Source organism: Equus asinus, chromosome 15 (assembly GCF_041296235.1).
Source record: "Equus asinus isolate D_3611 breed Donkey chromosome 15, EquAss-T2T_v2, whole genome shotgun sequence".
Lineage (NCBI taxonomy): Eukaryota > Metazoa > Chordata > Mammalia > Perissodactyla > Equidae > Equus > Equus asinus.
The window spans coordinates 37099951-37113043 of NC_091804.1; the positions used below are offsets into that span (position 1 = coordinate 37099951).

A 13093-nucleotide genomic window follows, 5' to 3' on the forward strand; every position below is an offset into this window, starting at 1 on the left:
AACTTAGCACAAAGTTCTCAAGACTCATCTGTGTTGCTGGGGGTACCAGCAATTCACTACTTTTTATGGACGAATAATAATAGAGTCCACCGTGTGGACAGAGCTGGTTTGTCACTTTTAATGCCTTTGGTCAGGGCACTGCCTTTCCAGTTTGTTTCCCATCTTCCTTTTCTTTAATTATCTGATCCCCTAGGGCATCAGCGAGTTTGTGACATCCGTGCAGGTCCACACAGCAGGCACCCAGATATCTGCTGACCGACTAAAGTGTTTGTAGGATGGATTCCTCTTCTAGCTCCCACTTGCCGGCTGACCCCTCCTGCGTCACAGGAGAAAGAGGACGGGGCAGGAGCCCAAGCTAGGTCTCAGGCCCGGCCTGGCCACTGTCCAGTCTCCCCCGTGCTTTGCAGCCCGCTCCAATTCAGTAAGAAGGCAGGACAAAGAGCCCTCGTGTGTGAAGCTCGAGATTGTTCCCACCATTACCTCTTACCATCCACACCCTCTCTCAGCCTCGGCTCCCCATGCAGAAAACAAGGATAATAACAGCGCCCCCTCGTAGGGTGTGCCCAAGGATTAAATGAGAAGACCACATGAAGACTGTGGTTGGGTACCTGCCACAGGGTAGGTGTTCATGAAGAAATACTTGTTCATCTTCTTTTTACAGAAAAATAAATTCACATGAGCATGGAATTGCACAACTCCTGCCAACTCCCAAAATAGGAATCCCAAATTCACCCCAAAATGGGAGGAAAATGAATAAAATATCTGTTGAGATTTCTACTCCCAGCTTGTTGCGGGGGCCCGGCCGGGAGGCTGCCAGCAAGAATGTGCTTTATGCAGCTTGACGGGTCGGCCACTCTGTGTGGGCCTCCTTACCTCACTGTACCAACCACGTCAATTTAAAATATTAAAACAAAATTGCTTTACAAGAAAACTTCAGCAAGTGGATGAAATTCAATACATTACTAATGCAATGGTCACATTCCATTTTTAAGAAATCATGAATTTGTAGACCGACTTTCCCTCTTACTTCCAAATATAGCAAAGAACTCCACATTAATAAAGAGGGCCCTTCTGCCAAAACACACAAATCTGGATCTTCAACTCCGGGTCACCTCGGAGACAGGAAAGTTCATCAGCTCCAAAAATATGTCACTGTGCTCATTTTCTTAACTGCAAAGAAAACGTCTATCAGAAAGTCCATTCCTCAATTTTGCTAAGAGGAAAGAGAAGGCAGAAGGTTGGGGAATAAAAGTGGCTTCAGGAGCTGAGAAAAATAGCTCAGTGCCAACCACCTGCATATCCACAGTGCCATAGCCACTTGGTGTGCCTCAGTTTTCCCATCTGCAAACAGACAGCTTGGACCAAACTGATGGAAGGTGATATAAGACGCAACTGCAAGCAGAACAAGAGACCATTTCGGCAATACCAGACATCTTCTTAAATCAGTGATGAAAAGGTGCCCCCCCCCCTTTCAATTCTCTTCTAATCCTACAGATCGTCTTAGGAAGGAAGTCGCAGTTGGGTGCCAGCACGTCTTTAACATTTTCATGACAATATCTGTTTTTTGGTTTTTGGGTTTTTTAAAGTTAATTTTTATTGAGTTTATGATAGTTTACCATCTTGTGAAATTTCAGTTGCACACTGTTATTGTTATGTTATTGTTACGACAACATCTGTTTTTAAAAAAAAGGAAAATGGACTTAGGCTTCAAGCCTTGACAAGGAACAGTATCTTGCAAGGTTAAGCTTAATTATATTTAAGCTCTTTAACTAAGTCAATTTAAATCAAATTTAATTTAACTTAAATAAAAATATTAAGTCAATACTAGTTGAGGTAGTTGAACAGGTAAGACAAAAAGCTTGAGGACGACAACAGGTAACCGACACTTGAATGCTTCCTGCTCTGAAACTTGGGGACTCGGTAACAATCCACGCGTTTTATTCAAAAAGGTGACAGACGTATAAATAAAGAGACAAACTTATCCCCAGGACTAGTTCTAATGATCTCTTTAGCCACAGTGAATCTTCATTAAGTGGGGCTGCTTAAAAAGAGCCACAGGCAAGAACAATCAGTTTGTGGACAGTGGACGTCTGTGGCCAGCAGGCTTCGGGTGAATTCAGAAACCAGCTCAAAGCCGGGTAAAGAGGCCTTGCTAGATCCTGGCTGCTACCATTCGGATCCCTAGACAAGCTGCGTAACCTCACTGGGCCTCAGTTTTCTCATCTATAACATGGGGGTATATAACATCTATAACACAGGCACCGACCTCATCAATTTGTCATGAAGACTGAGTAAGTAACACACAGAGCGCTTGGAGCAGTGTCTGGCCCCACGTAAATGCCATGCAAACATGAGCTACTGCAAGTGTCACCTTACCTACTGTGACAGACAGACTCTTGTGTAATCCCCTCCCCTCGAGTGTGGGCTGGCCTAGCAACCTGCTTCTAACCAGGAGAATATGGCAAAGGTGATGGGACAGTTCTGCAATGATGCTACATAAGACCATGACTTCCCTCTTGCTAGCAGGCTTTCTCTAACAGGCTTTGAGGAAGCAAGCTGCCATGTTGGGAAGGCCTACCTGGCAAGCAACTGAGGGTGGCCTCCAGCCGACAGCCAGTTAGAATGGAGGCCCTCAGCCCAACAGCCCTGGAGGAAGTGAATCCTGCCCCAGTCAAGCCTTCAGATGAAACCTCAACCCTAGCAGATACCTTGACTGCAGCCTGCCAAAGGGCCTGACACAGAGGACCCAGCTGAGCCGTGCCCAGACTCCCGACCCACAGAAACAGTGAGGTAAGAAATGTGTGTTGTTTTAAACTGCCACATTTTGTGGCAATCTGTTATGCAGCAATAGGTAACTAATACACTTAGATACAAGGAATGAGAAAATGACCAACAAAAACTCATTGGTAAAAAATTCCACAGACTGTCTCTCGCCATCCAGAACTAAAAGATTCTACCTTTAACAGGACATGATAAAGCAACTCTTTATCATGAGATTTCAAAAATCCTAGAAACGACTGTTCTCAACTATTGTCATCCATTCTGTCTATAAACTTCAATAGCTTACTCATTATTATTACTGCCCATTTAGTAATTTACTAAATACTCTTAGTAGATTATTACTCATTAGCTACTATGAACAGTTACTATAGTAATAAGCCTGGTGACGAGAAGTTAGGCAACAACATGCATTCATTTGACAACTATGAATCAAGCACCTACTGTGTGCAGACACAGTCCTAGGCCCTGGCAGTGAGAAAACAGACAGAATCCTGCCCTCATGGAGCTGACAGTCTGGTGGTGGTCGTGACTGCCGAGTGGTCTGTTGGTACACACCTGCGCCTGTCTCCAGGGCACTCATATGATGGCGAGGAGAGCTGCAGGCTTTATCCACCCAAATTCAACAACGAACATAAAAGCACTTGGCAAATTAAAAGAGAAAAAGCAAGGGCTGGTGCTGAGAGAGTGCCCACGAGTGACCCCACAGAGGGGAATCCTGCCCACTAGGCCACTCAACGAAGAGTGTGCCCCAGAGGATGGGCAAGTCCGGTGGGGGACTCCACTACTCCCCTCTCCATCTTGGTTTCTAGAAAAGTCTAGGTGTGGGCATTGTGCCTTACGAGTCTCATGTTTAAGCCTCTGTCACTTCGGTTCCACGTGGCTTCTCCATGCAAACCAACCCCTTGCTCTGTTGTTGACTGAAGGAACAGAAACTTGTTCCAGTGCTTAAAGAAAATCTGAAGGGTAATTCTGATTCTATGCCATTTCCCTGCCATGTACGGACTTCGGAATCTAAGCCGTCTCAGAGCAAGATTCAGTCCAGTCTATATTCCTCTGCTGAGATCCAACTTTAGACCCAAATGGAAGAGTCTGGTCTTGGAGATCCTCAGTACAACAGGGTCTTCCCTCCCAGATTCCCCCCAAAACCTGCGAGGTCACGACCCCGTGGTTCCCATCAGGAAGCTGGTCCTCTGACATCCCGCCAGGGGCCTGCTGGCACTCACTTTGCTAGTGTATTTGGCGATGTCCGCGGCGACATCGGCGGAGGCGGTGGCGATGGGCAGGTCTGCACTGACTGAAGATGTGAGGGTGCTCGTGGACCCCGAGCTGGTGACCAGGGGCGACGACTGAGTGCTGGTCACCAGGGTGATGGTGGAGGTGGACGGGCTCTGGGTGATCTCCTTCTGCTGGACAGCTAGGAAAACAAAGGACCCCGGTCACCCACTGCTGCGGAAGGGCCCGTCCCAGCACAAAGCTGTGGTGAGGGGGGCGGAGCCCCTGGCACACACCCTGTGAGCTTTTCTGCTTTCAAATGACAAAAATGCTCCCCCTGACCAAAGAGCCAGGCTCCTCTGAGCCCTTTCTTGACTAGGCCTCAACTTTGGCCTAGCAAGACTTGGGCAAATACAAACAGAGCTTTGAACAGTTCAAGGCAGCATGCCTAGGGTGACCCCATCCCTAGGTGACTTAAGGGCCTGCCTGAGAAGACTCAAGGCTGCCAACTGGATGGACCGTTCCAGCCAACATCTGAAGACAGGCTCTGTGGGAGGGGAGAAGCCCAACTTCAAAAGGCGCGAGGCAGCCAACCCAGTTTCAGGCGGGCCAATCCCCCTTCCCGCTTTTTCTAAGTTTTCACATCCTGATTCTACTGAGTCCGCACTCGCCCACCTCCCTTCCCCGCCATTCTCCCTTTAAAACGCCCAGTCACCTCTGTACAAATCGAAGTTGACCATAGTTCACCCTGGACTCTTTTCTCTATCGCAAGAGCGTATTACCAATTAAAATCTGTCCTCACTTCTTTACCTAGCGCCCAGCTTTCTTTGACCCAAGACAATCTGCAAATTGAGAAGCACCCTGTCACGGAGCCTGTTCTTGCCGGCACCTATGCTCCCCTGGGGGAGGCTCATAACTCTTACGGGCTACGAAGACGGAAGGCCGGACCTGGTCGTCGCAACCTCACATACCACAGCTTCAGTCCTGCCCACCAGCTCTGTGAACAGCAGGATCCAGCCGGCTCTGCTCCGCCTTCGCCTGTCCGATCTTTCCGTCTTCCCTCCCCCCAATCTTTGAGGGGTTTCCTTGGGGGCCAATTCAAGATTCGGCTACTTTTCAACTTCATATCCTGCCACTCTTAAAGAGTTCTGCTCACTAGCGTGCGCTCACTACACAAGAACTTCAACCAAGGGGCCTGACCTTGAAGGATCTAGATACAGGCTTCCCCGTGGAACAAGATCTCCGTAACTGCTCACAAAAGCTGGGCACACTGGTACCCTTCAGATCAGCACTTTCTTTGGCTTTGCATCAGCTCCAGATGGAGCCTCCCGCAAGGCTGGTGGGAGTTTTGATTCTGCAACTTCAGCAACTGGCTCCTGATGCTGGCTCTCCTTTTGTGTATGGCTAGTCCTTAGCCACTAAGGTAGCCTTTGCTACCAGCTTCTCACACTGGACTCTTTCCCAAATAATGCCAAGGGGCTCATGCATATGCACAAGGAAACTTATACAAAGATGTTCACTGCAGCACCGCTTGCAAAAGGAAAAAACTGGAAGCAACCTAAATGCCCATCAGTAGGGGAATACTTTCAATAAACTATGGAATACTATGCAGCAGTCCAAAATAAGGCAGAGCTCTATGTACTGACATAGACAGACCTCCAAAACATGCTGATGGGTGAAAAAAGCAAGAATGGTACCATTTTTATGTTTTAAAAAAAGGAAAAAGGAAAAAAAAAAAGTACTATTTTTATGAAGAGTCACATATATATAAATATATATGCATACATGCATAAAAAAGAGTTTTACGCTTAACAGTGGCCACTAAGAAAGGGTGGAAAATGAAATGGACGGTCAATCAAGACAATAGTTTTGTGTAAATATTTTACCCCTTTCGAAGGAGAATCTGTGCGTGTATTGTTTATAAAATAAAAAAAGTAATAAAAAAATAAAAGTAAAAAATCAAGTCGCAAAACAAGTTTTAAAAATAATGCCAAGTGGAATGTGTAAGGCCTGTAGGATACAATGGCCAGGAAACAAAGGAGAACTGAAAAAAACAAAACAACAATGGTGTTTCTCCTGTCGGTGTGGCAAAAAGGGAGCGGGCGCCACGGAGAGCAGAGGGGAGGCTTGGTACCTTTCACAGCCTGTCTGGTCTGATATCTCGTCCCCTGGGAAGACTGAGGCTGCTGCTGCTGGTTTTGCTGCTGCTGCTGCTGCTGCTGGCGCTGCATCTTCTGCATGTGCCACTTTTGGGAGGACGTTTGAAACTTACTTGATGAGTTCCACACGACCCGCTGCACGGCCGGGGCAGTCTCCTTCGGTAAAAGCGGCCTCTGCTTTTTCACCGGGCTTCCCGTGGCGGTGGCGGCCGGGGCCGTGACCATGGACGTGGTGCTGGTGGTGGCCGTGACACCAGCCGTGGGAGTTTGGGAGGAAGAGCGGGTGAGGACCGGCGTTTCAGGGGGAGACTGGCTGCCTGCCGTAGTGGATGGTGGAGCTTTACCTACAACTAAAGCCAATGCGTAAAAAAAAAAAAAAAAAAAGGTAATTTGATTCAGGGTCGCCTGCAGGGTCTTTACACCAGCAAGTTCTGGGGGGAACAACCCAAGGCCAGGAACACCCAACTAATTCAGCACCTCAAGGATGCCCCAACCGAGGAGCACGTTCTCATCTTAGACACTTAGACTGCTTCTGCAGCATCTTCTATCTCAGACAGCATCCGCTTCCTTCCGTGAGCACTGCTCCCATCTGAGACACGTGTCAAGGCCTCTGGGGGAAATGGGGCAAGTGAAACCCAGCTCCTGCCCTCAAGCTGCCCCCCAACTAGTGGACGAGGCAGTGGATGACCAGAGCCACTGCAAGCATCTTACTTTCCAAAGCTAGAATGGGTAAGCACCTTTGAGAAAGACCCAGCCAAGGCCCATCCAGAAACTAAGAGAAACCTTTTGGCTGGGGAACCTCTGGAACATGGAACCCAGAGAACCAGATGGCTTCCCAAGGGCCAAAGTCCTGAACAGCATTGTCACCCGGAAAGAAAAGCATCCCTTTAAGCTTTTCTGATTCCATCCAGGACAAAGTCTCCGTGTGGTGCTGACAGCCTTGAGACCTAACACTAAAGGGCACTCCCCCCCAAGGCCAGACCCTTCCCCAACACAATGGTATTTATGTAGGGTTCGGGAACCTTGCTCTCATTTTGGCCGTACTTATTCCTGCCACCATCTTTTCGGTACAGCATCAGACACTGGCTTGCCTAACGTGTGCTGATCAAGTTTAAGTCTAAAATGAGTTTAATTTTTTTTTAAAGAGCGAGTTGCTTCAAATAAAAATGTGAAGTCAATAATTATACAAGCAAGACAGGAATGGCAAAAAATAGCGCATGTGAATGACTCAAGTTCGAAAAAGCTGCCATAAGGAGACTGTCTTCTGGGAGGATCTGGGCCATGGGGGTGGGGGCGGGATTTCAACAGGTGGAAGTGAGACTCTGGAGGGGAACAGCCAGCCGCGTTTAGGAATAGGCAGCACTTGGTAAGTGAGGGCAGGCAGTAAGGCGTGGCCGGAAGGCAGGTTAGAGCCAGAAGCGCCGAGCAGCGTGGCAGGGGGCGACCATGAGAGTGCTGGTTTGTAAGTGGGGGTCTGTTGCCTCTGCAGGGGTCCCAGCCACTGGTGAGGTGAACCTGCCCCCCAGAGAGGATGCCCAGGGATCACACACAAAACACGGGTGCATGTCAGCACCCCAATCTCAAACAATGTGCCTTGACATCAAACTCCTTTCAATAAGGATCACACCTGACTGTTTAGATTCATATCACCCGGAAAAGATGGGAGCTTGATTATTCTCTGGAGGATTTTCAGTAGGCTGTGGGTCTGGGGAAGCCGAGGAGAGAGAAGGGAAAGAACAAGCTGACCTTTCTGACTCGGGGGCTTTCTCGGCGGTCATCAGGGGTGGCTGGCCCTCCTGCTCCTCTGGAGAAGAGAGTTCAGCCAAATGAGTGGGCAAGAACATGAGGTGGGGCTGGAAGGGGAGCTCTTCTCACACGGAGGAGGCCCCGCCATCCTCAGGACGACCTGCCAGATATTGGATATGGCCCCCGCCTCCTCAAGGAGCGGAGCAGGCTTTGATCTGGGCCCTTTAAGGGCCCTGCACAGGTTTCCAGTCTGCAGAGGCACCCTCGATGCCTCCCTTCTCTGCCACGTGATCGAAAATATATGGTTATTTAGCTTAGCCAGCCCCTCCTCAGGAAAACGGCGACCACAAAAACGTCCTTTCTCTCTCCTGGTTTGCAAAGGCCACCAGCCAGCTGTGCAGAAGGGGTACCGCTCTGCAGGGGTCATGGCGGCCGTCTTTTCCAAATAAACACCTGGAGAGTGCAATCCAGAAAGAGGACGGGTTCGAGGCCCTCTGGGGGTTATCCTTCAGACATGAAAACAGTTTAATTTCTAGGGGATTCTGATGGTTTATAGAGGGAAAAAAGAGGCAAAATGGGAAATTCCACTTGTCCTGGAAATTCAAAGTATGTAATCCATCACCTATAGCCCAAAAAGGGTGCACGTCAAAGGCCAGCACCGCAGAAGGTGCCCCATCAAACTAACCTCCTTATTCCAGAGTCTGGTCACGGTCCTGGACCCACAGAGGGGCCTTTTTAAGAGAAGGGTGGAAAGTACTGATGGCACAGGGAAGCGTAGCAAAGGTCTCCATGGAACCTCCTTTGCCTCTGCTCTGAGAGCACCAGCTGTGAAAGTGCCGTGCTAGCTGAGGATTCATATTGTACGCATACGCTGCACTCCTAGCGGGAGGTAAGCTGGAGGTCACCACGGCACACTCTGAAATGTCCTTCACTTTGATAAACTCCTAAGTTAAAGGCCATCGTTGAAAAGATGCTCTACGTGGAGCCTGACACGAAGCCGATCCTCCAGACCCAAACTGCCATCAGGGGGCCCTGGATTTAAGGTGCACTTGCCCCACCCCTGAGAAGCTGCTCTAACTGAATTACATTTTCAAATCATCTTTAGCTTAATCATCCACCACACACTTAGGGGCTCCTGGAGCAATTTCCTTCAGACATCAGTGAGAGGAAGAGCTCTGCTTCATTTAATCAACTGGAACGTTTTTCTATTCTTTGGAAAATAAGAGATCTTTTAAGGGACAGTTTCTCTTCTTGCTTTGACTGCTAGGAAGCTCAGAGTCAAAATGGAAGCGCAACTTTGTTAACTCTGATGCTGGAACAGTACATATTTCTCTACACAAGCTCTCCCCAGACCTCTCACTATTCTCCCTTCACCTTTTACACTGATTTCTTTATATTCATCTTGTTTCACGGTTATGTATCCTTGTCAATCTGTCACAAATCCTTTCCAGAAGAGGAATAAAACCAATCAATGAAAAGGTCTGTTCCAGAAAGAAAGGAACAGTGTAAATACATCATTCATAGGAACACTGTGCCCAGATATTCTCACAACCTCAGGGAATAAATGCTGCCCCTCTGTTCCCTGCAACATCAGAGGCGGTCCCTCAAAACCCGAGCCACAGGATAACGGAGTTTTTCCAAGGCCATCCACAAATCTAAGAGATGACTCAGGGATGGTGTGATGGTCTCCTTCCTGTCACACTCAACTGCTTCTCTCTCTCCCTCCATCGCACCATTCAGGGGCATTGCATCCTCTTTGGATGCATCTCCCCAATAAGCAAGGTTCCAAGGCAGCCCGGGTTGACCCAACCACAAAAGAAAGATTCTCAGGGCTCATCCCCAACTTGCTTCAAGCAGCCAGACTAAGATCCACAGGGACACAGAATCAAATCTTACTCAAGGGCTTGGCTGAGAAGTTAGCACCGAAGTCAGGCAGAGTCAAAAACTGAACCTGGCCATCCCTTAAGTGACTCACAAAGTACAGGAAGTTTTCCGGCTACAACCTCTAATTTGTCCTTCGGCAATGTTTCTCCAGGGCCCTCAATTAATTCTTCATTATCTTTCTGGGGCCTGTTGGAATCCCCTCACACCCACTTGCCAAACCAAGTGAAAAATGTGCTGACTGCTCTGTCAATGGACAGGACACCCTTCGAATCCTTCACACGCTCCTTCTGGAGGGTCTGCCCCCATGCCGGGCCATGGCAGGCCTGAGGGCGGCCGCTGCCTGGTCGGTCTGTAACAGCACCATGGAGACGCAGACAGAGGTTCTCCACCAGGGGGATGCTGCCTCCTAGGGGACATGGGGCAATGTCGAGACATTTCTGATTGCCACACGGGGCAGGTGCTACTGGCATCCAGTGAGTGGAAGCCAGGGGATGCTGCAAAACATCCTCCAGTGCCCAGGACAATTATCCAGCACAAAATGTCAACAGCACCTGGGGTGAGGAAACCCTGGACTCAGGTCACTTACTGCGGACATGGCGGAACACGAACTCAGGCGCCCCCAACAATGCCCCTCCCATTTCTAGCACCCCGGGAAGCACTCAGCGCTCGCACCACCTACCCAAACGGTGCCGTATTCTAGTCAGAAAACGCACTTTGAGATGCCTGGCAGCGTGAAGGCAGGAAAGGGAGGATGAAGTCCTCAGCAAGACCTTTGACCTGAACACTTCTAACAAGCTCAGCCTTGTCCAACGTCTAAACATGGACGAACCCTTTAGGGAAAGGAGTGAACACGCTGGGGAAGAAGGTGCTTAGACTAGAAATGACTTGACCGCTAAAAGCATCAACTATTTTCTAAGAGACCTATTTTTTCTGGGCTCAAAATCAACCACGTTGGGTAGCGGGCAGGTGAAAGGTGGGCAGAGGCTCAGGTTAAGTCCTGGTCGTGTTCAGTAACTAGCTAGGTGACCTGGAGCCAATCAAAGCTTTGCAGCGCCTCTCCATGAAGTTAGAGGGTCACACAACTTGTGATAACACAAAAGCAAGCTGGCACTCTAAACCGAATTGAGAAACTGGAAACCGGTACATCACTTACCCTCCTGCTTGGGAGATGATTCTTTGGGCTCCTTCTTATTTTTTCGACCCTCCCGCCCAGAATGGTCTTCTCCTAAATCTATGACCAGTTCGCTCTCTGAGTCGGAGTCCAGGCCCAAATGTACTGTTGGGGAATCCGTCTCATCTTTCCCCTTCAGTTTATCCTTTGTGGGATGGGGCGAGGGTTTTGCTTTTTCTGCAAAGTCCTTCTCGGGCTGGGGGCTTGCCTTTTCCTTGACCGAGCCCGGATCTGCCTTCTCGCTGGCTGGCAATGTGCTTTTCAGCTCCTCTTTAGTCTCCACTGGGTTTGTCAGTTTGGGCTTTTTTTTGACAGATGGCTCTTTGTCCATCCGACTGCCCTCTTTCTCTTCCGCCTCTTCCGGCTCGTTCTTGGACTTCTGCTCCTCGTCACTGATAAACTCACTATCGCTACTATCGGACTTCTCGGAATCGTCCGAATCGCTGTGCTCTACGGCCGTATAAACATCTTCCGAGATTTCATTTATGCCTAAATTCAAAAAGAAAACCCAGCATGTGGCGTAGTCACAAAATAAAGAGCAGGACCAAAGACGCAAACATTTTCCACGCCAAACGCTGGAATCAAAAAACACATCTCAAATCGCATCACGGTGGCCTAGCAGGGTCAGCAACAGACTATGGGGGCAGCTGACTACCGCTGACAAGGGAACTCAGGCTTGGAGAGCTGTTAACATTCAAGGACGACATGGGACCCAACAACATAAATTTTAAATTGACCCTGAGCTAAATCTCTGCAACACTGCTAACTATCAGGATGCAGAGGAGGGGAGGGGTGGATGGCAACACTAGAGATGAGCTGTTAAAATGGATCCATTTTAGAGATTAGAAAATAGAGGCTCAAAGAAAGCACTTGTCCTAGGACACAAAGATAACCAAGGCAGAGGGAAGGCCAGAACCCTGGGGTCCTGACTCGCCCCCGGTGCTCGTCCCACGTGTTCCCAAAGCATTCAAGTCCTTCACCCTTCGTGTCCAGGGCTCAAAGAAAGAAGCCACAGCCTCAGAGCAGAGGTTGCCAACACAGCCCACAAGCCACATCTGGCCAGCGGACACGTTTTCTTTGGGAAGCAATGATTTGGCCCACAGGCTATTTTGTTGTTTAATTTAGAATTTGTTGCCCAATTCACAAATCAGGAAATTTTGCATCGAGATCAAGATGGCAGGCTTGTGAAGAAAGAGTAGATCTGGCCACTCTGGGTCAGAGGCCTGCAAGGCCACAGCTGGCTGGGGCCGAGAAGGCACCGGCCCCTTTAGGCGAGAGAGCACCGTCTCCAGGAGACCCGGGTGCCCGGCCCCCTCTGGCTGCCCGCACTGATGCAGAGCGTCAGCTGCCATTGTGTTTGCATTGTTCCTCCATTTATAAAGGAGTCAAAGGAAAGTCACACATTTCCATGTCTCTAAAAGGGAAAAAGACAAAACAGCAGGAGTTTCATACACACACTGACAAAAATGGGCAAAAACCTATTTCCAACAATAGTTCCACTTAACTCATTTATGTTTCCTGCTCCCAGTAATGAGTATCATCCGGCTGTAGGTAAATGATACTTTATCCTAAAATTTTGAAGAAGAAATCTCAATCGATTTATATTGTCTTCATTCTAAAGCAATGGCCACCATGAGTGGACAAGAGCCACCAACAGCCCAGGGCACTGGACACCAGCAAAATCATGGGAGAATTTTGCCCATTGCCACCAGGGCTCAATCAAAAACAGGAGAAGTCAAAATACAAAAACCCAGCTCTGGTATAATTTCTAAGTACTAGAGCTGGTGCTACTGGGAGCTGATGGCTGGAAACAAGAAGGACAAGCATGAGCAAAGGTGACAGGAAAAGCCTGGGTCCTGGAGCCCAAAGGAGATAAATTCAAATCCGGCTCCTCCACTTTTATTCGCTGTGCAACCCTGAACGAGTGACCTACCTCTCTGAGCCTCAGTTTCTTCATCTGCAAAATGGGACTGATAATAGTGTCGACCTCCCAGGACAATCTATGCATGGTGCTTGGCACAGTGCGGGGTGCCTAGGAAGCACTTGGTAAATGGAAATTTTAAAATTCTTATTAACAGTAGTTAATAAATCAAGGTCTTGGACCAGCTGTGTGGAAGGACCCAAGAAGGATATTTAAAGG

General features: G+C 48.7%; 1 protein-coding gene across 50 annotated transcripts in view; it reads right to left on the reverse strand.

Moving 5' to 3' along the window:
- The window catches only part of ZMYND8 (zinc finger MYND-type containing 8), a 115659-nt gene that overhangs the window by 16509 nt on the left and 86057 nt on the right, over nucleotides 1–13093 (reverse strand). For 27 of the 50 annotated variants that reach the window (XM_070486034.1, XM_070486029.1, XM_070486027.1 and 24 more), the window contains 3 exons: nucleotides 10936–11442; nucleotides 6128–6502; nucleotides 4005–4195 (listed from right to left, as the gene is read on the reverse strand). In XM_070486034.1, the coding sequence (XP_070342135.1) occupies nucleotides 4005–4195; nucleotides 6128–6502; nucleotides 10936–11442 (1073 nt within the window). The remainder of the gene's footprint in view (nucleotides 1–4004; nucleotides 4196–6127; nucleotides 6503–10935; nucleotides 11443–13093) is intronic. The other 23 variants (XM_070486042.1, XM_070486037.1, XM_070486048.1 and 20 more) reach the window with 3 other exon arrangements.